The sequence below is a fragment of the Pristis pectinata genome, chromosome 12 (assembly GCF_009764475.1).
Source record: "Pristis pectinata isolate sPriPec2 chromosome 12, sPriPec2.1.pri, whole genome shotgun sequence".
NCBI classification, from domain to species: domain Eukaryota; kingdom Metazoa; phylum Chordata; class Chondrichthyes; order Rhinopristiformes; family Pristidae; genus Pristis; species Pristis pectinata.
Genome location: NC_067416.1, coordinates 32,140,617 through 32,164,673, shown reverse-complemented (window position 1 = coordinate 32,164,673; position 24,057 = coordinate 32,140,617). Strand labels below are relative to the sequence as shown.

Below are 24,057 nucleotides of genomic sequence, written 5' to 3'. Positions count from 1 at the left end.
TATACATGAATGCACTGGCCAATAGAAAGAATTAGTTTAACTATTTAGCCTTGCCCACTGGCACCATGCCTTGATTAGCTTTTTGATCCCTAATTGGTCCTAACCTTCCTCTTAGTTCCTGCTTGCCATTCACAAATCTATGGAAACTTTTTTTAGGCTTCCCCATAAATTAACTGCAATTCAGTCCTGATATTCTCTCTGTGCTTGTATTGCTTTCCTTTCCACTTTATCTCTCACATGGTTCGTGCTTCCCTTTGTTTTTGTTTATCACAACACCTATATCTTTTGTCATCATGGGATCCCTAGTTTTCAGTCCCCTCCCTTTATCCCTTGTAGGAATGCCCCTAACCTGTACTTGAAATATCTCTAAAAGGTCTTCTATTTTCAAATTTACCTGCCAATGCTTGGTTCCATTTTACCCTGGCAATTTTACCCAATTAAAGATGTCTTCTTCTGATCCAAAAGTTCTATCTTTGGTTACATCACCATTCATATCACCAATCCACTACTTTCCCATATTTTACTGCTGATAAGTTTGATTGTGTCCTTTTTTTGTTTATTTATAAGAAAATAAGAAATAGAAATAGAGGAGACTTCTAGCCAGTGGAGCCTGTTCCAGCCTGATCAAGATCATGATTGATCTTCCACCTCAGTGCCTTTTCCCAGCACTATCCCTATATCCCCTCATTCTCTCAATGTCCAGAAACCTGTTGAGGATGGTTTTGAATTAATTTAACAACTGGGTCTTTGAATTGTGGACAAATAATTATTGCTTGGTTTAAAAAAAATACGTGTACAAACTGAAGGAAATGTTTTGGTATTGATGCTTCTGAGCTGCTATGCAGTAAGTGTAACCCTTTAGTGTTGCAGTTCAGGGCACTTGACATCAAAACATCAATGTCTGTTGGGAAACATCAGTGCCTAGCTGATTGGCTAAGCTCTTATTAACTAGAATGGCTCAAGTAGATTGATTAAACTTGAACAGAGTGCCTCAATTCAGTCAGTGAGCATAAATAGTATTTTTTTTACTGGATGAATATATATTGCTTTTGACCAAGGAATGAAAAGTGAGCCTAACGTATAAATAGTTGTTAGCCCACTATTTCCAACTAGTTGTATAATGTTACTGGCACGCTGAGTTTGGTTATATGAGCCATATTTCCTTGCAACATAAAAGGGGGGCCATTTTAGCCCATGAAGGCTATGCTGATTCACAGAGCAATCCCATTTCCCACTAATCTATTCTCCTCACATTCTGACAACTCCTTGAGATTCTACCACTCACCCACACACTGGGGTAACTTACAGTGGCTGGTTTGCCCACCAATTTGCATGTCTTAGGGATGAGGGAGAAAACCTGGGTGAAATCATCTGGTCAGAGGAAGAATGTGCAAACTTCACACACACAGCACCAGACATCATGGGAGCTGTGAGGGTGCAAGCTGCACCACTTTGCCCTTACAAAATTTTTGGTGTATCATAAAATGCTGAACAAAAGCTACATCAAAAGTACAATTCATAAAATCCCATAAGGTTGCAGAAGTTATGTTTATTTGTGTTTACATGGAAGTTTTAAAATAGTCAGATGGACAATTCCAACACTCAAAGGGCTTTGCCATTATTCCATTTTTTAAGGAAATATAAGTAAAATTTTGTATGTTAAGTATTTTAATTAAGAATACATTTCAGTAGTACAAAGTATGTTAATTACTTGACAAAATAAAAAGATGTGATTAATCTTAATACTTCTAAAACAGTTTTTTTTTGGTCAGACTTGCTCATAAATTTTATTAATAAACCTTGAAATAAGAGTAGACCATTCAGCCCCTGTTCCACCACTCAATTAGATTGTGGCTGTTTTCATATCAACTCTTATTTACTGACTTGATTCCACTCTCTTAATATTCTTGCCTATCCAAAATTCAATGACTTCTTCCTGACATCCATTTCTGATCACTCTAGATTTATTTATGTGTTGCTCACTTGTTCTGGACCTACTCTGAAATTTCTCTCTATATCTGCCTTGGAAAATTCTTTAATCTTCTTAAATGCCTCCATCAGATTAATTGCTTCTCCTTGCATAAGAGTTTCAAAATAGTTCAAGAGTTACAAGGTTGGGGAAATTGCAGTTAACAAGATTTAAGGACCTTGGGTCTACAGAACAGCAGGATTATCTTTTTCTGCTTGCTTCTAGCAAAGGGCAAGTGAGTGGCAGCAATTAGAATCTGAACTTGACTGATATCCAGTTCATAGGAACAGAGACATGAACTGGATATCAGTCAAGTTAATCATTGGTTTAAAGATATGAAGCCATGTAACATTAAGCATCAAGGTGATCATTTTGAAAAGGGGCAGAAAATAACACTATGGAGTCTTTTAGTAGGATTACACTGTGTATTTTGGTTTGTATGGTCCTTAAATTGGTGGGGGAGAAATGCTAATTAAAGATTTGTGTATTTGGATGCTTGGATTGTTTTTCCACATGTTGCACTGCTAGTTTAATCCCACTTCTCTCTTGCAACACCTTATCATTCATTACTTCCTAATTTACAATGTAATGCTAATCATTTCATGTAAGGAGGAAAATGAAGAATTGTTTTCTTCCCTGCAATAATTAACATCATTGCAAGGTAACGGTAAGCTGGAGAGTAACTGCAGACTTTACAGAGACTTTGCATTATTTGTTGTGTGTTCTCAAAGACATCTCAGGATCTTTCCCTGGAGTGAAGCAGGCTTGAGTGGTGACCTTATAGAGGTTCATAAAATCATGAGGGGCAGAGATGAGATGGATGGTCAGTCTTTTTCTGAGAGTAAGGGAGTCTAAAACTAGAGGACATTGGTTTAAGGTGAGAGGGGAAGTATTTAAAGGGGACCTGCAGGTGGTGAGGATATGGAATGAGCTGCCAGAAGAAGTGGTGGAGGCAGGTACAATTGCAATGTTTAAAAGACATTTGGACAGGTATTTCACCAATCTGTCTGGATACCTTTCTAAAATGTGTCATAAATGTCATTGCATTTTGTTTTACAGGTATGTTTCAGTATCAGTGGGATTCACGGTTTTATTGGTTCAGCAGCTTTAAATGTGAAAGCTACTCTGAATTTCGACTAGTTGGAGCTGTATCCTTTGCAGATTTATTTCACTGTTGTCAGTGTTAAGGGAAACATTTTGAACAATGGACTTTAAATGAGATGATCATCAAAAAGTAGATTTACAGAAGTGGGAGAAATCCCTTATGAACGACTTTGAGCACAATTTAGTTGAACAATTTTATTCCAGTCTCCAGTCCACAGCACCAACCCACCTGAAACTGGACAGAAAACAGTACAAGTTTGCCAAAACTGCCTGAATGACTCAAAGAGCAGAGCATGAAAACATCCTGTTGAGGTCAGCATGTGGTATCAAAATCCTCTGCAGGTTAGGAGCTAATTTTAAGTTTTGTTTTTATTGAATAAAGTTACTGGCTGTTTGCCCTGACATCTTCCTGAAGTTCCTTTCATTACCACCAAAACATTTTCATGTCCAGTAATAGGAATCTAATCTTTTCCAAATATTCGTATTTTAACCTCTGAAATTTCAATCAGATGCATGCAGGAAGCCTAACCCAGAAATTCTTTGTTGTCCAGAAAGACCCATTAAACACTGGGCATACTGCAGCCTGATGATCCTCTCTTTCTCTAGGGTCCACTGTTGCAAAAGTCTGCTGCTGATGAAGCACTAATTACCGTGCACTTCTGTACACTGTGCACTTCCATCGCGGAGCACAGAGAGAACAGGTAGGATCCAGGCCCAGGTCATGGATTGCAAGTCATGAGAAACAGAGGCCTGTGGATGGGAGTGGGGGGTGGGAATTGAACTGGGTAGAGGAAGAGATGCTGTATCAGTATGGATGAAATTGGGATCTGGAGGGTTAGAATGTGAGGAAACCACAATTGGGTACAGAAGGAAAGGGTGGGGTCATGATCAATTGTAAAGTGAGGTCAGTCACAGTCAAGATGGGATGGTGGAGGTCATGAGGAAAATTGGAAGATGAGAGGATGGAACGTGGGATGGAGCTGGGGAGAGATTGGGGAAGGGGAAAGAGTGGGCAAGGAGCCGGAGTGAGGTCTTTGTGAGAAGTGAGAAGAGAGACGAGGTGGGGAGGGAACATTGGGTGGGTGACAGAATTGAGAGAGGGCTTAAATGGGGATTTGGAGGGATTGGGGAAAGGGCAGAATTGAGTGATGGATGGGAAGAAGTGGAGAGGGGATGGAGTGGCATTGGGACAGTGTGTGAAGGGAGATGGTGCAATACAGATTGGAGAGAGGCAGATTGGAGGATGGTATGGGGGGGACACTGTAAGGAAGATGATGGTATGGGGGATGGATTAGGAAGAGGACAGATTTCACAAATGGATTCAGTGGGTGAAGAGATTCCATACTGCAGAAAATATTTACAGCTTAATGTGGAAAAACAATTTTTTTTTCCCCTGAACAAATGCAATTTATTGGAGTTGGAGTGAATCAAGCTGATGTTTCTTGCTTGCCATTGTTTAATTGTTCCAGTTAGCCACCGCTTTCAAGTGTTTTGTTTTTTTTAGGAGCAGTACTTCCTTTTCTTGATTTTCTTATTTCCGCAGATTGTACCTTGTAAGCCTATTTACATAATTTTCTTCAAATTAACAGTGAATGAATAGAAGCACACCATAACTAATGCTGACTCATGTGGCAAGGAAGCAATGGCTACTACTTGTGAATCTCCACAGGTGACTGACTCATCACCCGGTCATCATCTTCTTGCATTACCCTTCTTGTGAATTTGTTGCAGTTTCTCATTAGTTGTTCTGCTAAATTTGCCACAAGAAGTGAAGCCTAGTAATCGATAGTCCCATCACCTTTATAGTGTTATATCACCTTTGTGTTCGCCTGTCTGTAAAATATTTGTTTCTTCTTTCTCATCTTTGTCTTTTTGTCTGTCTCATTTTATCCAATCTTTCTTTATTTTGTGCTTGGACTGAATTTTACACTGAATTCACGCCCTCTTCCACTTTCCTCTTGTAAATCCTTTAATCTGATTGGCAAGGGAATTATCCTTTCTGTCCAGTTGCTTACAGTGTACCAGATCGCTTTGTTGCCCCTGCTGTTGTCAACTTGCAAAAACTTTGTGGGCAAAAGTCTTTGAACTGAAGAAAGAAGGAGCCACTCTAATGATGGGCCACATTGTGAGATAGCCTGTTATAACAAATTGAGGTCCTTTACCTATTATTTGATCTCCTTATAGTCAAAATCCCTTGCTACTGAGAGATTTAGTTGTGAAATACAAGTTCCAGTTTTTCAGTGCAATGGTCCAGTGTTTGCTGCAACATTTTCAGTGAGTTAATTGCACACCATTACCGTGGTAGAGGATATCAGTAAAAGAGCCACAGCATGAACTGTGATTCACCAGGTTTGGATTTTGCTCCATTCTTTTCTTAGCCTTCCCCAAAACAGAAGCTGTATGGTATTGTTTCAAGAAGTTGCAATGTTTGCACTGTTGAAACCAGTTAGACTCTCTGCAGATAATTGGGTCTGATGTTCAACAATGTGAGTACCTGAGGACTTCTTTAAACAATGAGATTTACATTCTTGCAATGTCACTTAACCACAACTAGCCCAGCAAGGGAGGGATTAAAACTATGAAGTGTCACTCCTACAGATAGTAAATAGTTCTTGGAGTTTTTAATTGTTATATTTTAACTTGGAGAAACCTGTTTTGCTTTTACCTTAACATTTCCATTGTGTAGTTGATGGGCCTGGCTCTGTATAATAGCATTACCCTGGATGTTCGGTTTCCACCCTGCTGCTATAAAAAACTGCTGAGTCCTCCTGTTGTTCCATGTGACCAGAATGCTGCTGTTGGCATAGCAACACTTACACTCGATGACCTGCGCCAGCTTATGCCAGTAAGTGCCTCTGAGGAATCTATGGTTCAAGTTTACTTCATTACATCATAATAAGTTCAAGATTAATTTTGTCAAGCATTCACTAGCTACTGCTAAATTTCTGGTTATCTAACTATATCGTTAATTATAATGAGCTGTTTTGGGTCACGAGTTCTCCAAAAGTACACAGAGGAAATACCACCCAGATAAAGGATGTTTGTTTTCCCTCTAAGTGTCAGTGTCAAAGCCATGGAGTTCTGTAGTAATTAAGACAGGAGTAGATATGATCATTCTTACAATTGTAAGAAGTCATGCCTTCTGCCATTAGAACATTACAGCACAGTACAGGCCCTTCAGCCCACAATGTTGTGCCGACATCTTATCCTGCTCTAAGATCTATCTAACCCTTCTCTCCCACATAGCCCCCCCCCCATTTCTCTATCATTCATGTGTCTTAAATGTCTTAAGAGTCTCTTAAATGTCCCTAACGTATCTGTCCCTACAACCTCTGCTGGTAGTGCGTTCCACGCACCCACCACTCTCTGTGTAAAAAAAAACTTACCCCTTTGTATCTTTCTCCAATCACCTTAAAATTATGTCCCCTCGTGTTAGCCATTGTCGTCCTGGGAAAAAGTCCATCCAGAGATCCTGTTATATTTCATTGATCACTATCTTGGAGTATAATTGGAACAATAAATTTAGATAAATTATTTGCACCATTGTCCACCGTTACCAGCAAAGAACAGATAACACTTGCCTCTGACAGTTCTGCCAGTCCTTGTTGTTCTTGTGTCTGACTTCCATGACTTTACATTGAAATGCAGAAGCTGGAAATGCAGTGGAGGCCAGTGCATCTGACCTCTCGCTCCACTGCTGGACACACCACTGATTCCAACAGCAGGGGACTGGCATACAGAGATGAGGGGCCCAGTGTCACTTTGGTGAAGGATTGCTGACCCAGAGTGAAATGGCGAATGTGGGTAATTGGCTAACTTAATATTAAGCTGAAGTAAAATAAAATAAAATTCATTATTTAAAAGACTCCAAGGTGTTTTTATTTAAATTCATTATCTTGTGTTTTCATTAAACAAAAAACTGTTTCTGCCTATTTACACTTTTTTTAATATCAGAGGTGTTAAAAAAAATTCAAACACCTTTTGGAGTGTTCCAGAGTCAGGATATGACCCGAGGCCTAGTTGTTGCTCACAGTCTGACCACTTCATGGGAGGACTCTTGTGTCCGATGGCTCAACTTAGCCAGTTCTCAGCATCCAGATCAGGTGAATGCAGGTGGGCAGGTAGTTAGTTCAGCAGCAGTCCAGATCCAGAATGATGCAGCCAATGTTTACTCCCGCCAAAGTATCCCATAGGCTCATCATGAAACAACCTTGTCATTGTCTTAAGTTAAACATTTAGCCTTCTCTAGATGAATGGAAATTATTCTGGTGTTATAGTGGGGTGACAGGGAGTAGTAAAGTTTAATCATTCTGAAATGAATTAACACTTTAATATATCATTTTAAGGCTTTAGCTAATGGACTTCTGGCACTTATCAATTATGAAGGCAATGTGGAGGAAGACTTTGGCTCCACGTTTCAAGTAGGTTTCTAACTTGATCAAATTTTACCTTAATTACAAAATCATTTGGTAATTGTGAAGAAAAAATTGAATTTATAAATTGTACGAATCTTAATGAGGGAATATTGAAGAAATATTAATTAGACAAAAAACAATGTTCTGTGGTAAGAACAGTGGATGAATGTTTTTATTGTTCCTGCTAGTACTCTTCATGTGTTTGTATTAAATGTTCATGATATGTAGAGCAAACTGGGAGCTTAATTTTGAGTGCATTAGCAAGTAAGAGTCAGTGATCCTGAATTGCTTTGAATTTTGATTGCATAACCACTTTTCAGTGTTGTGTAACAGAAAATCAATTGTTATCTTTTCTGAGTGAAATATGATAATGCCGTTTGCTAGTTTTGCATTACTTTGGAAATTCAACTGGGCACTGACTGTCATGAGTCAGCTTAGTGACCCCACCCTGATTTCCCCATGATGGGGTGTGCAGGATGACATTTTTCCCCAGCCAATGCTTCCTTGGTGGTTGGCAGAGGAAACCGATCCACATTGATCTGGGGCACGTGTTGTTGGATCACTCCCAGGACATCGTGATCTTACTAGGACACATTGGACTAGGATGTGTGCCCAGTATGTAAATTACATCATCGTCTTTGGATACCTCTCCACTCTGCACAGATCCCCTCCCCTTCCCACCCATAATTTCCCAACCCCCACCAATCCTGTGATTTGCTACCCCTGACTGCATTATTTCCCCACCCCCACCCCACTGAAAATTGTGATCCCCGATTCTGCCCCTAGCTGACTCACTTGGCCACACACCAGATCTGGTCCCCAATTCTCCCATGCCCAAATTAGCCATGCTGGTCTGATTTTCAGCCTCCTTTCAAATAATGTCAGTGCGCTCCTGAGCTCCCCCTCACTTTCAAATGGATCCCTGTTTGTTTCCTTCAGACTTCACACAATGGTTACATTTCCACCCCGAACTCTCCATGAGCTGAAACACAATTGGGCCAGGGGCAACAAGCCTCTCCTATCCCAGAGAACCATCACCACATTGTCAGTGCTGAGTGTTGTGGCACTCCATCACTTATGCCCAAGGGGAAAGTGAATTGTTTAGCAGACACGGATGCTTAGTGGGTGCACTCAAATTTCCAATTCTAATAGTGTAACCTTAACCTTTATCCTGCTATTTTTCACCCTTTTGTTTTTGCTGGTGGTCTGTTCCTCAAATGCCACTCTTTGGAAGGTTGGGGCTCCCTCTGATCTCCATCCTTCCTTAAGGCCTATGAATTTTGTATTCCAAAGGTGCCATCCTATTATATTCAGTTGTATTTGCTTTACCAAAGTCTTAGTATTTTACAGTTTGTCTCATCTTACATTTCAATCCTGTTCTCTAATGAAAATTGTTAATTTGTACATAACTCAACAAGTTCATTGTTTCATCCTGCACTGATTTCAGGTATTTCAGGAAGAGTTTGGAACAATTAAATCATACAACCTGAAACCAGGTGGTGACAAAATCCTTGTAACCAATCAGAACAGGCAAGGCAAGCGAGTGAAAATTCTTCTACAGTTATGTTTTACATTATTATATAAACAATTGTCTAGTTTATGCACAGACACACTGAATAGCTTAAAGCATTGGGAAGTATTTGCATAGATTTACTCAATTTATTTTAAATAAGTTTTTCTTATGATTTATTTTGTTTTCAGAAATCTCTGTAAGAATGTGACTTATCTCAGTTGTCTGTGTTTCCTTGCTTTCAATCAGAATATTCTGCTGTTCATAGTGTGTGAAGAAGCAGATAGGATTATTTTATTAATGGCTTTGGCAGTGCAGTTAAATATAAGACTGATTATATTAGGACAAGTTGCAATTGAATGGCTATACCATTAGAGAAACTTTCTAATGCTAATTTGATAAAAGGTTAAAAAAACATTGTTTTGTGCATAATTCTAATTTTTATATTTACAGAATATGTACATCTTTATGTAGATTTCCTTCTCAACAAGTCTATGTACAAGCAGTTTGCAGCATTCTACTACGGGTTTCACAGTGTCTGTGCCTCTAATGCCTTAATGGTAAGTAGTTATTTTCCAAATAGTCATTTGTTAAAAGTAAAGATCTTTTTACTGTTTGGGCTTTGTTTGATTAACTCCGTTCATGTAACATGGGGACTGGTTTCAAGAGGAAGGCAACTTTAACTGGGATGCACCTTACTGCCTGCCATTGCACTAAGCATTATATTTCTGTCAAAGCATAATATGTCCTACATTTCTGTTTGAATCCCATTTTTCAATGTCATCTATGTGTAAATATTTCTTGTTGCCTGGTGAATTTTGAGTCTGGAATGTACTTCAAATTGAACCAATTTTCTGTGAATGTTATTTTCCGAGTTAATTTTAAATGTCAATACATGTATGTTATTTAAAGGCAATCTCTATACAAAAGAATGTTTTAAGAACATCTGCTTTTTCATCATCATATATACAATTGTTCATGAAAAGGGAGTTTCTTTAAAAGTATTAACATGAAGACTCTTAATCTGTCAATTGGGATACCTACATTTTCCTTTGGAAAGATCTCACTTACCTGTGATTTTGTCAGTGCCCGCAAGGCACATGAAATGACCTTGCTGTCACAGATCCGGCCTTGGCCTTGCACATACGCTCCCAACCTTGGACCTCCTACATGACCTTATCATTGGAACTCAAGGTCACAGCATCCAACTGCACAACCAATGGTGGGGAGATCAATCATGGGCAATTGGAGCAATACCCTGATTGGTCTCCAGTTCAGTGGAAAGGTTCCCAGAGATGTCTAATTTCCTGTCTTACAGAGAAGGGTGCATAAGATAAGACAAGATATCTTTATTAGTCACATCTACATCGAAACACAGTGAAATACATCTTTACGTGTAGTGTTCTGGGAGCAGCCCGCAAGTGTCACCACGCTTCCAGCGCCAACTTAGCATGCCCACAACTTCCTAACCTGTATGTCTTTGGAATGTGGGAGGAAACAGGAGCACCCGGAGGAAACCCACGCAGACACGGGGAGAGTGTACAAACTCTTTACAGACAGTGGCCGGATTTGAACCTGGGTCGCTGGTGCTGTAAAGTGTTATGCTAACTGCTACACTACCGTGCCTGCCCTAAACATGTCTAAACATGTTGACCTGTCTAGTTATCACTGGCTGTTTTGTGTTGAATATCTTGTCCTAACTGTTTCAATCAAAATAAGGATTGAAACATGCTTCTGTATTTTTCAAAGTGGTTTTACTTTTCTAAGTTTCTGTCTTCCAGTTTTAAGTTATTTTGTGGACTGACATATTAAAAAGAACAATCTGTTTCACTAATGCCCTATAGGGAAGGAAATTTGCCATGTTTCCCTGATCAGACCAAAACATGACTCCAGATGCAATAAAATTATTGATTCTTAACTCTGAAATGACCTGGTAACCACTCACTTCAGGGGACAATTAGGAACGGACCATAAATACCAATCTTGCCAGCAATGTCCACATCCTGTGAGCAAGTATATTGAAAAACTTAAATGGAGCATTAGATTCTGGTGGTTGTATTTTCTAAAGAAAAGTAATTTGTACTGAATTGTTCAACGATTTGGCTGTCATCATTAAGGATATCAGGGCGCTATCCCATCAAGTTTGGCACAGGGACTGGTATAAAGCATTAAGTGGATTGAGAATTTGTTATTGGACATAAAGCAAAGGATGGGAATAAACAGATCCTTTTCAGGTTGACGGGCAATAATTAATGGGGTCCCAGCCATTCGCAATCTGCATCAAGGATTTGGCTGAGGGGACCAAATGTCTTATTTGCAAGTTTACCAATGATATGAAACTAGGTGGCATTATGAGTAGGGGCAAGGGTGTAAAGAGGCTTTACTGGGATTTGGATAAATTGAGTAACTGGGTAAGAGCATGACAGAGATAATATCATCTGAGAGGGTTGAATTTGTCGTCTTTAGTGCACAAAACAGAAGAGCATCATAGTTTTTAGATGGTGAGAGACTGTGTAGTACTGTTGCTCAAAGGACCTAAGTATTCACGTACATAAGTACTGAAAACCATGAGACAGGTCCAGTAAGCAATTAAGGAGGAAATTGGTATGTAGGTCTATTTCACAGCAGGAGTTGGGTACAGGAGTAATGATGTCATACTACAATTACTTGGGGCCTTGGAGAAACCGCACCTGGAGAATTGTGTACAGTTTTAGTCTCCGTACCTAAAAAGGATATACTTGCCATAGAGGGATTGCAGTGATGGTTCACCAGATTGGTCCCAGGGATGGAAAGTTTGCATACAAGGAAACATTAATTAGACCAGAGCGACAAAAAAACGGCAGGAGGAACTCAGCGAGTCAAGCAGCATCTGTGGAGGCAAAGGGATAGTCAATGTTTTGGGTTTGTGGAGTTTGAAGTAGAGTCTTAGAAATAAAATTAGCAACCTTACATTGGGAAGCTGCTGAGGAACTGCTGAGTTGCTCCAACAGTTTGTTTTATGCTCTAGATTACAGGTTCTCTTGTGTCTCCATTTGACTGGACTAAACCTGCAATTTTTTTAAGTTTAGAGGAATGAGAGGAGATCTCATTGATATTTACAGAATTCTTAAAGACTCAACTGGTTGGATGCAGGGAGAATGTTTCCCCTGTCTGACGACTCTAAAACCAGGTGTCATGGTCTCAAAATAAGGGACTGAGATGAAGAGAGATTTGTTCACATACAGGGTATGAATCTTTGAAATTCTCTACCCCAGAAGCTTTGTGGAAGCTCAGTTATTGAGGTAATTTAAAACAGAGATCATTAGATTTCTGAGTATTCAAGGGATATGGGGATAATGTTGGAAAATTGCATAGAGGTGGAAAATTATCCATGATCTTGGTGAATAGCAGAGCAGGTTCAAAGACCAAATGGCTTGCTTCTGTACCTATTTCTTATGTTCTTGTGAAATTCCAGGCTTTCAAATTGTATAATGCTCATGCAAGATTTTTTATGGGGTAAAAATATGGTCGCATTTTCTAATACAACATTGAAATTTAATCAGAATATATTTTTGGTTTTGCAAGGTGTCTCAGGAATCATTAAATTTAAATGTCATATTGTGCTGGGTAACAGTGAGGTATATTCCTCTTCATAAGATGCTGTTTGTGCTGCATGTGGTTGCATTTTGTCTTTTACCCCTGCTGACTAGGTTAGTTTAATCCTGTCATCTGACATTGATCAGCTGCAGCTAAAAATATCTCTCCCTGACCTCTGAGTTTGTCCACGTCGTCCTGTGTCCCCGGGGCATAAGTTTTGATACATATAACGTTTTGTTTTTACACATTATCTTTTCATTGTATTCATCCCCAGTTTTACTAAGTAAAACTTTCCACCCTGATTTGTCCAAAACTTCAACTTTTATACTGAAAGCTGTTTCAATTTTTTAACTTCGTCATTGAAACTGGTGCCTTTCACTGAAATCAGCATTTGAGCCAATTTCAATGTTCATCATTAGCAGTGCCTCATCTCTCCCTTTTCACTAATTAAATCACCACAAATACCAGTTTGCTGTTTTGAAGGACATTTAACAATGCACCAAACATTCTAGCCATATCCTCGTAATTTAGTTGCAGTCTTAACTTTTCCTGTCTCCTCTTTGCGAGGTTCTGCTGCCCACTGAGCGATGCTTGTTGTCTCTTACCCAGGACTCAGTTTCCCAGGAAGGGCAAAGGCTACATGGGAACACCACCGTCTCCACATTCTGGCTTCTTGTGCCTCGACAATTCAAGTGCTGACCTGGGTGCTTAAATGTTGTGAGAGTACCTGCCTCCACCACCCCCTTCAGGCAGTGTGTTCCAGTTTCAAACCACCATCTGGGTGAAAAAATTCCACTTCAGATCCCCTGTAAATCTCGTACCCCTTTCCCTAAACCCATAGCCTCTGGTTATAGACACCTTCGCTATGGGGAGACATTTCCTAGTATCTACCTTTTCATGGCCTCTCATAATGTTACATACTTCTGTCAGGTGTCCCTCAGCCTCCTCCCCTTCATGGAAAACAAACCAAGCCTATCCATCATATCCTATAGGGTGGCCACTGGAACAGCTCACAATACTCCCACTGTGGCTGAACCAATATTTTATAAAGTTGTACTATAACCTCCCTGCTCTTTTATATTTCCATGCCTTGACTGATGAAGGCATGTCTCCCATATGCCACCTTTACCACCTTATCTACATGTGCTGCCACCTTCAGGAATACTTGGATTTGTACATCTATGTTCATCCGTACCTCAATACTCCCTATGGCCCTACCATTTATTGTAAAGTTCCTACCCTTATTATCCACCCAAAGTGCATCACCTTGCACTTAACAGGATTATATTTCATCTGCTATTCCTCTACCTATCTCACCAACTGATCAATATCATCCTGTAGCCTGAGGCTATCCTTTCCACTGTCAACAATACTAATAATTTTCATGTCATCTGTGAGCTTACTAAAATTAAAATTGTTGAACCTATCCTTAAAGGATGACCCTGCTATAACCGAGATTATCCTAGTGAACTTTCATCCCCTCCAGTGAAATATCATTCCTTAAATAGGGGGATCATAATTGTTCACAGTACTCTGGATGTTGCCTCACTAGTGCCTTGTACTGTTGAAGTAAGATTTCCCTACTTGTATACTCCAATCACCTTGAAATAAGGGCTAAAAGGCAGCACAGTGGCACAGCTAGTAGAGCCTCTGCTTCACAGCACCAGAAACCCTGTTCAACTGTGACCTCGAGTGCTGTTCTGTGTGGAGTTTGCCCATTCTCCCTGTGACTGCGTGGGTTTCCTCCAGCTGCTCTGGTTTCCACCCACATCCCAAAAACGTGCAGGTTGGTAGGTCAGTTGGCCACTGTAAATTGTCCCCAATGTGTAGGTGAGTGGCAAAATATGGGGGGAGTTAAATGAAAATGTGAGGAGAATAAAATGGATGAATGTACGATTTAGTGTAAATGAGTGGGTGATGTTCAGCGTGGATGCAATGGACAGAGGGCGTTGTTTTTATGCTGTATCTCTATGACTCTAACATTGCATTACTCTTCCCTATTACTGGCTGCATTGTGGGTTTCTATGGGCGACAGAACATGAAAAGATATCCTTATTAGTCACGTGTACTTCAAACACAGTGAAATGTATCCTCTGTGTAGCATGTTCTGGGAGGCAGCCTGCAAGTGTCGCCACGCTTCCGGTGCCAACATAGTATGCCCACAACTTCCTAACCCATACATTTTTGGAATGTGGAGGAAACTGGAGCACCCAGAGGAAACCCACGCAAACATGGGGAGAACGTACAAACTCCTTATAGGCAGTGGCTGGAATTGAACCCCAGTCTATAGTGCTGTAATAGTGTTACGCTAACTACTACACTACCATGCTAATGGTATGTTGTTTTATGCACTAATTCATGCACTAAAACAAACCTCAGTTTCCCTCAAGACCTCTAAGGGGTGCTTGGAGTTGCCACATCATTGTCACACTAGTAAGCGAGTTCTCACTATGGCTACCATGGTACAGCAGTAGTAAAAACTGCCATGGAAGTCAGAGTAAGCTGGGAAGGGAAACATGAAGATTTCCAGTGTGATCAACTGGTCTGATCAACACGTGAGCTGCAAGTAGCTGATAATCCTGGCAGACATTGCAGCAACTTGCATTGAGGTGCATAACATGGAAATGCTGCGATTGCCAAGGGGACACACAGTGATACTTGTGCATTTGAGTTAAAATGAGCCAGGCAGAGGCTAGGAGTGAAATATCAAGATCACTTTGGGGACCCTTTTAATTGCATCACTTTGCCATTCTGTTACTGGCTTTACTCCTTGTTTTTTATACTTCGACAACAGTTGTAAGTTGCAGCTTAATGCACCAATTGAGTTTGGTATTCCCGAAATGCATGTCGCAATATCATTAGCTGTGCAACTGATGTAGAACAGAAGTGAGCAATGCTGGGAGAGCTGCACCTGGAAGTGTTCAGGCCAGTTTCCCAGTGGATATTAATCCTGTTGGAAAAGATTACTGTTGTGATTTAATGCATGCAAAGCAGCTTCTGTGCACAATTTGGGCATAATACTGTATATGAGTGTAGAATGTAAACTTTCTAAGGACTTCATTAATGCTGTTCTGACGGATCAAGCTTGACATCTCTTACCAAAGACCCAGTAACAAGTTTTCGGCAGTGCTTCCCTATCCTGTGACAGTACTTGGAACAGGCAAACAGTTGCATAGGAACAATTCAACCTCCAATTTTTGTGCAAATCACATCATTCTGACTCTGCATATATTGCTCTGAAATTCCTACCCTACTTTATCTCTGCTTAAATGTGCCTTCGTTCCAAAAGGAATATTAATTGCATCATGTCAAATGCCATTATTTCTATTTCCTTATTAAAGGTTTCTCTCAAGACTCCTGTGATTCCTTACACTTCTAACCATCAGTGAAGCTGTTTCTAGCTCTTCTAAGAAGTTGATATGATGTTGGCTCAGTCACTAATTGTAGAGAACTGCTTGTTGTGACACACATTTAAGGTTCACTGAGGTTATATCCTGTGTCCTTGTTTTGCTCAATCCTTCCTCCAAATATTCATTGTAATAGGGCTATTGTTTGCTCATTTTTGGTGGAATAATAAGTGTCAAACCCAAGAATGTTTCTTTGTTTCTTTGTTTGACCCAAGGCCACAATATTTTGTGGGGTCAGAAGCTGATGTTGAGAGCTCCTGGGGATAATTTCTACCACCGTCTCCCCATCACCCCCTTTTCTGGTTTGTCAATCCGACTAATGGAACAGTAACATTTTCTCAGTCTCAAGGAAGTTCAAAGCAAAAAGTACATTTCTATATTATAGGATTAATACAGCTCAAGGTATTTAAAACCATTTCCAGGTTATCAACTAGTTCAATTCTTCCACATGTTAAAATAATCAGTTTTTATTTTGAAAAGAACATTTTAAAATGCCCTGTCATCCTGATTTCTGTGATTCTTAATCAAATTGACAGGTAAATTAGCTTATTCTTTTTCAACAAAGTTATTGTGTAGACCTTTCTACAAGGAGGATATATGAGCACAGCCAACATTTTGATTAAGTTATTGCACCTAAAGACTAGAAAGAAACACCAGAATGAGACATGGATTCTTGTTTCTACAAGTCTGCATAAATCAATTTTCTTATTGGATTAGTGGAAATATACCATGTTTTTGCATGATTCCTGAAATATAAAGTTCTAGCCATTGTGACTGCAGACAACATGAAGTATTTCTCCAAAGAGAACAGTGTAGAAAATGTGTGGATAATTGCAGAAAGAGGAAACTTGTTTACTTATCTGTCCAGGAAATGTTGTCTGATATCTGGCTAGCATACCACATAGTATAAAATGTGCATGATTTTAACAGTATAACATTTCCTAATAGTAAGTTAGGAAATGTTATACTGTTAAAATCATGCACATTTTACTAGATGAACAAATATAAGTGTATTAATGTGACAGAATCAAATAATATTCAGAAGACCTACTTTTCTTAAACCTGTTGACTGTTATGTCAGATTTATTAACTCATTTAGCCAAGAAAGTAATTTTCTGACAAAGGGCCTAGGATCTAGGGTCAAGCATTAAGTATTTCCATTTTCCACAGATACCGTCCGATCAGCTGAGCATTTCCAGCATTTTTTTGTTTTTATATAAACCAGTTTCTGTTGAAGCTCTCAGAAAATACAGTGAAATCCTTTTGATAGAATGAATCCAGTTCATCTCTGTTACAACAGCACAAGAATGAAAGTTTCATTTCAGTTTGCGAGTGTGCAGAACAAATAGAAATAACTGGTTCATTCTTCCACAGCTGCTTCTCCCGGAAGAAGTGGAAATTCTCGTATGTGGGAGCCCTGAGCTGGACATTTACGCACTACAGAAGATCACGCAGTATGAAGGTTATTCGAAGGTAGACCCCACAATACGGTAAACAGGTTCATGCTTCTGTTGTACTTATCTGAGCTCAGTTTTTGTAATGATATCTGTTTTATACAGAACTGGGCCTGACTTTTCTTTTTCAAAATGGCTTCTTTATAAATTGAACTACTGGTGCATAAATAAACTTTAATATTTAAAGTACAAATTATAGTTAAACAATATGCTGAAACACATACTATTTATGCATGGCGTATAGCATATTTATCTCAGACATGATTATTAATATCATTCTGCCCACTCAGGCTTGTGGATTCCAGACACTATCAGAGACTGACACCAATGCAGTACTGAGGCAGTGCCACATGGTCAATGTTACTGTCTTTCTCTGAGACTTTAAATGGATGTTAAGATACAATTTTGATGGAATGTGCAAGAGTTTTTCATGGTGACTTGGCTACAAACTGACCTCCTCTACTATCTTCACTAGAAAAGATTGTCGTCGTTATCTCCTTTCTGTTTTGCAGGATCCTGCTGATGTCCATAGTTCAAAAATACTTCATGACTTGTGCTTTGGGGAATCTTTCAGCTCCAATGGGTATTACAGAGTCTTTATTTGTACCTTAGTTTGTCCTTAACTTAGTATTTCCATCTCTCTAAGAGTTCATTGACCTTCAATGTCAGTCCTGTGGTTTACTCATGGGAAATAGGAACAGGAGTAGGATTTGAGCTTGGGCTACCACTTGATAAGATCAAGGCTGATCTACTACTTCAACTCCATTTTCCCACTCAGTCCCTGTGTCCTTCCATATGATTTCCATAATCCTTGATCAATTAGTGGGTTGCACCTGAGATGACATGTCGTGTTTGGAATTGTTGCATTGAGAGCTATCAGACAAGGAGGAGGGGGGAACCACAAAGGGTTAATGTAGCTGTGAATGAGGGGACAAAGATCAAGGCTAGGCTCAGCCAAACACAATCTGGCCCAGTGACTACTTTGGTAAAGCAATTCCTAATGGCTCTCATTTTCATAGTGCCTGTATCAAGAACACCACTTCAAGGGTAAAATGGATGAAGTACAGCACCAGAAGAATTAGGAGAGATAATCATGTCAAAAGGAAAGAAAGACCTTTTAAACTAGAAAGGTAGAAAGGCATGAAGAGAGGTTTCTGGAGAATGAGACCAGGAGGGTTAATGCACAATGACCTGTTACTTACAGGAGTTTCCTAACACAACTTTGTATAGATATTCCACCATTGTAATCCATTATTTTACCTCTGGGAGCTAAGTTCCGATCCAGCTCAGGCAGAGTGGTTGGAAGTCACTCTAGGCAGCTGTAAGGTCCTATATAAAATAAATTGCTACTGCTCATGAACACATGCAGAAAAAGTGGTTCTCACACAGAGAACTCTATAGTTATGATTATTCTTTTGGAACCATAAGATCACATACTCCGAGACCTGGGACTCAACACCTCCCTCTGCAACTGGATCCTTGACTTCCTGACCAACAGACCGCAATCAGTAAGGATAGGCAGCAACACCTCCACCACAGTTGTTCTCAACACTGGTGTCCCACAAGGCTGTGTCCTCTGCCCTCTATTCCCTATACACTCATGACTGCATAGCCAGATTCTGCTCTAACTCCATCTCCAATTTTACAGATGATACCGCTGTAGTGGGCTATATCTCAAGTAACCATGAGTCGGAGTACAGGAAGGAGGTAGAGCCTAGTGACGGTGTCATGACAACAACCTTTCCCTCAATGTCAGCAAAACAAAAGAGCTGGTCATTGACCTCAGGAGGGGTGGTGGTGCACATGCACCTGTCTACATCAACGGTGCTGAGGTCGAGAGGGTTGAGAGCTTCAAATATCTAGGAATGAGCATCACCAATAGCCTGTCCTGGTCCAACCACGTAGATGCCATGGCCAAGAAAGCTCACCAGCGCTTCTACTTCCTCAGGAAGCTAAAGAAATTTGGCATGTCCCCTTTGACACTCACTAACTTTTATCAATGCACCATAGAACACATCCTATCTGGATGCATCATGGCTTGGTATGGCAACTGCTCTGCCTGGGATAGCAAGAAGCTGCAGAGAGTTGTGGACACAGCCCAGCACATCACGGAAACCAGTTTCCCCTCCATGGACTCTGGTTATGCTGGCTGTTTTACGGAGGCAACGAGATGTATAGACAAAGACCCCACCCATCCCAGACATTCTCTCTTCTCTCTTCTCCCCTCTCCCTTCAGGCAGAAGATACAAAAGCCTGAAAGCACGTACCACCAGGCTCAAGGACAGCTTCTATCCCGCTGTTATAAGGCAATTGAATGGTTCCCTGGTACAATAAGATGGACTCTTGACCTCGCAATCTACCTGATTATGACCTTGCACCTTATTGTCTACCTACACTGCATCTTCTCTTTAGCTGTGACACTTTACTCCGTATTGTTTTACCTTGTATTACCTCAATGTACAGTGTAATGAATTGATCTGTATGAATGCTTATGCAAGACCAGTTTTTCACTGTAACCTCAGTAAAGGTGACAATAATATTCCAATTCCAAGGATTCTCTGAAGTCTTTGTAGGCAAGGATTCACCTGTGAAGCTGAGGCCAGGACAAGATGCAGATAGTTAATCAAAAGCAAAATTCTGCATTTACTGACAATCTGAAGGGAATAGAAAATGCAGAAAATACTCAGCAGATTCAGCAGCATTTTAGGAGAAAGGAAGCAAGTTAAGGTTTCAGCTTGAATGCCTTCTACCAAAACTGATGAACAATGTTCTGAACATCAACCAGAAATATCAGGCCAGATCATATTGATACTTAGTTGCCACCTGTACTGTGTGACAAACTTCTGTATCTGTACACTGCCACACGGGAATACACAACATGCTGTGGGTCAGATGTCAGCACACTCGGTGATGAATACAGGGGCAGTTCATGACATCAGTGTGCTGAGGAGCCTAATTCACTTCATACCTGGCCCCCTTAGCATAAGCCAGACATAGCTGAAAATTTAAAAGCTAAGTTCAGTTCAGTTTGTTTGCTTTTTTTAAATTTCTCTCTATATTTGCTTTTACTTAAGTAACAATAGTCTATTGTATTTTTTAAATATATTATTCAATTTAATTTTGGTAAATAATTATTTAGATCAATTTTAACTTTTTAAATGAAACTGATATTCAAACTCATTTTTTAAAAAAAACAGAGTGAAGCAGGCCTTTGACACACAGGCTCTCAAAGACCATCTTGGCAATGCTGGGGGCAGCAGCTCTGGATACATCATTTAGAGGCCTGATCCCCACACTGCCCGGTCCACTCACGGGACAGCTCCAGAACAGGTCATTAGCAGCACATAGCTGTATAAGTGCAGTGTGGCTATGGGACATGCGTGAGCAGCAAGCATGGGCAGCAGGTCGGATTTACACAATGCAGCCCATTAATGCTGTAGATATGATGTGTGTCTCACTCTAATACTTCAAGTGTGACTCTAAACATAAGCTAAAATATAACTGATATATAAATATAACAGCTACACGACATAGTAAATTGGCTTTTGAATTTCATGGAAGCTGTGAGTAGTTCTACAAAGAGTGCAGCAACACCCAGTCCTGCTGTTACTGTCCATCCCTGCCCAATTTCTGTCTCACTTGGTGTCAAGCAAGAAAATCAGCTTTGGCATTATTCAGAGAGGTGACAGTCCCATCCATTTATGCCCCAACTATGCCCTCACTATTAGGTTTCCCTTCAGCATGTTCACTGATCATTTTGGCAGTAAATCTTTGTGCATTTATGAAGGCAGCGACTCCTCCTATAAACCTCCAATCCTCAAACATTCATATTAACCAAGTAAGTATTTTTAAAAAAAGTAAATAAGCAAAAGCTCTGTCACTGGAGCCGAACAGTCTACCGTGACTCAGCACGCTACAGTGGGCTACAGATCCAAGGCACAATTGGGTCCTCTAATGCTGACACTAAATCTTGCAGAATGGTTTGGACAGCAGATAACACTTGCTCTCAGACAGCACCCTTTAATATTGGTGGTCTAGCTATCTACTGACCAATGGATTAGCCCTGACCCCATGTTGAGTCTGCACCTACACTGTAACTACAATATCAATACAAAGCATATTACCTCATGTTGTTAAAGCAGTTACATAATGGTTTCATGCATTGGCAAATAGATTCTGAATATATGCTCCAGTATAAATGTTATTGTGACTTTAGTGTCCCCATTATTCTTTGGTAGGTACTTCTGGGATGTGGTTTTAGGATTCAGTCTTGAGCTCCAGAAACAACTTCTACATTTTACCACAGGAAGCGATCGAGTTCCAGTGGGAGGACTTGCTGATCTTAGTTTTAAAATCACAAGGATTGATGTGCCCACTGACTGGTAAGACAGCTTTTTTTGAGTGATTGCAATTAATCTCAGGGGAAAAAAAATTACTTATGATATTGTTTGTATCAAGATTGCCGAACATGGCACCACCTTGGATTGGCTTTCTGAATATTTAACTGTTCCAGTGAACATAATGGCTAAGGCTCGTGCCAAGTGGAATTTCCTCCATGACATCCCACTATGTTAAGTTCTGATGAAAGGTCATCAACCTAAAACATTAACTGTTTCTTTCTCCACAGGTACTGCCTGGCCTGCTGAGTATTTCCATCATTTTCTGATTTTTATTTCAGATTTCCAGCATTTGCAGCATTTTGCTTTTGGCTATCACTACATATGCCCAGCAACCTCAGTGCACTGAAATGCCAGCAACAGCTTAGCAGAACTTGCAATGTTTATAGACCCCATGAAATGGGGTTAACTGTAAACATCAGCATGCTTAGGAACATGTTTGTTTTATATCTGATTACATAAACCATGCTGAGCACAGATCAGATTCTCGAGTAATAATTATATATGTTCACTTTTAAACAGCATATGAAAAAGCCTTTCTAAAATTCCTGTCACTGGTTCTACAGGTTACCAATCGCCCATACCTGTTTCAATCAACTCTGCCTGCCTCCATACAAGAATAAGAAAGAACTGAAACAGAAATTAACAATCGCTATTTCAAATGCAGAGGGGTTTGGTCTGGAGTAACAACCTGCTTTTATGTGGAGCTTTAAATACAGAATTATAACCCAAGTATTGTGTAATTTACTTGCTAGAAATGGAGTGTCACTTAATGGTCCCCTAATTTAAGGTTAGTGGACCCAAGTTGTGTCCCATTTAGTTTACTTTAGAATGGGCCGTGGAAAATCAAAAAGTGCAAGTTTTTTAACATTGGAAAATATGTAATATTTTGTGATATATAGTAATGGTTGGTGTAATTACATTCATGCAGAGACTCTGTTTCTGCATGAGTGGCCACACCATCTCCAGACTACACATGCATTACTAAATGTAGCAAAGGAGGCACCTAAACTTCAATGCATGTCATATGACACCATTGTGCATTTATGGGCCCTCTGTGTGTAAGCCTGCCATGTGTAGAGAGGGCCCAGAAGTACTTCAGGAATTTTTGTGAACTGCACATTAAATACAAAAGCACAAAAGCAATTGGCTTTCTAATTAAGTTCTATCTCATAAACATAGTACTACATAATAGAATTGCTAGGCCATTGTGTCTTATTAGCTTCACAGGTGGAGCAAACCATGCCTTTGAGATGTTTGAAGCATGATCTGAATTGGGATCATGTTGATCCATCTATCTTTGATGCTCACCTTTTGAACTTACAAATTATTGAATCCAGCACCTAAACACCAGCTGAGACAGGAAGTGACATATTAAGTTCTGATTCCAGGCATCCAAAAGCTAGGCTACCGATTGAGGTTTCTAGTTTTCAGAATCAGGTGCAATAAGAGTGGAGGTTAGTTTCAGCATCATGGAGTCTGAGACCAGACTTTGTTTTCTCAAAGGTCTTTAAGACTAGTGAAAATAATAATCCTTTAATATGGGAAAAATAAATGCTGTGTGTAATGCTCTAATGCTGCCTTAAGAACATTTTCCATTCAACAGTAACACTATTATCTCTGGAAAAGGAAAAGGGAGAATCTAAACACTCCGGCCTTCCTTCTATCCTTGCAAGATGGAAGAAAGAAAGCTTACAGTTCAGCTGTCACACTAGAGCAGTGCAGTTAACAGGCTTGGTGTGCATACCCTTTGCTGAATTGCTGCTGTTCACATGCCCAAGTATAATTTCTCCATTTCAACCCAGTGAAAGTGATATCTCCCATTCATAATGCAAACCAAAGTACATATAGGAAGCAAAGTCCCGCTAGCTGAGTTAAAACAGAAATGCATAGTTAAACTAATAATAATTAAAGAAACAAGAAGCCAAACAAGAAGCAGAAATATTTATCTTCTCTATGAGAGTGCTGAATGTTTGTCCTTTCTATGAACAACTTGGCAGATATTTAAAACAACTGAGCTCAGTTGCAATAACAACCCATTCCCTCAAAACAATCCTCTAAGGGAAGCTTGTGAACTGATTATCTTTTTACAGACTGGATTCACCCTGCTGATGATAGTGTATTAAAATTCTTGTTGATTACTCAGTAATGTGCTACTTTAATTTTCACCCAACTGTTCTTACAATATAATGTACTTCATAATCATTTTAACATCCAGAGAAGCC

At 39.8% G+C, this 24,057-nt stretch overlaps 1 protein-coding gene across 1 annotated transcript in view; it reads left to right on the top strand.

Moving 5' to 3' along the window:
• The window catches only part of hectd2 (HECT domain containing 2), a 92,031-nt gene extending 68,748 nt beyond the window's left edge, over positions 1 to 23,283 (top strand). Inside the window, exons 15-22 of the mRNA XM_052027298.1 lie at positions 3,029 to 3,117; positions 5,760 to 5,918; positions 7,420 to 7,494; positions 8,936 to 9,023; positions 9,452 to 9,558; positions 17,356 to 17,471; positions 21,674 to 21,817; positions 22,399 to 23,283. Of these exons, the coding sequence (XP_051883258.1) occupies positions 3,029 to 3,117; positions 5,760 to 5,918; positions 7,420 to 7,494; positions 8,936 to 9,023; positions 9,452 to 9,558; positions 17,356 to 17,471; positions 21,674 to 21,817; positions 22,399 to 22,519 (899 nt within the window). The 3' untranslated portion in view covers positions 22,520 to 23,283. The remainder of the gene's footprint in view (positions 1 to 3,028; positions 3,118 to 5,759; positions 5,919 to 7,419; positions 7,495 to 8,935; positions 9,024 to 9,451; positions 9,559 to 17,355; positions 17,472 to 21,673; positions 21,818 to 22,398) is intronic.
• The last annotated feature ends 774 nt before the right edge of the window (positions 23,284 to 24,057 follow it).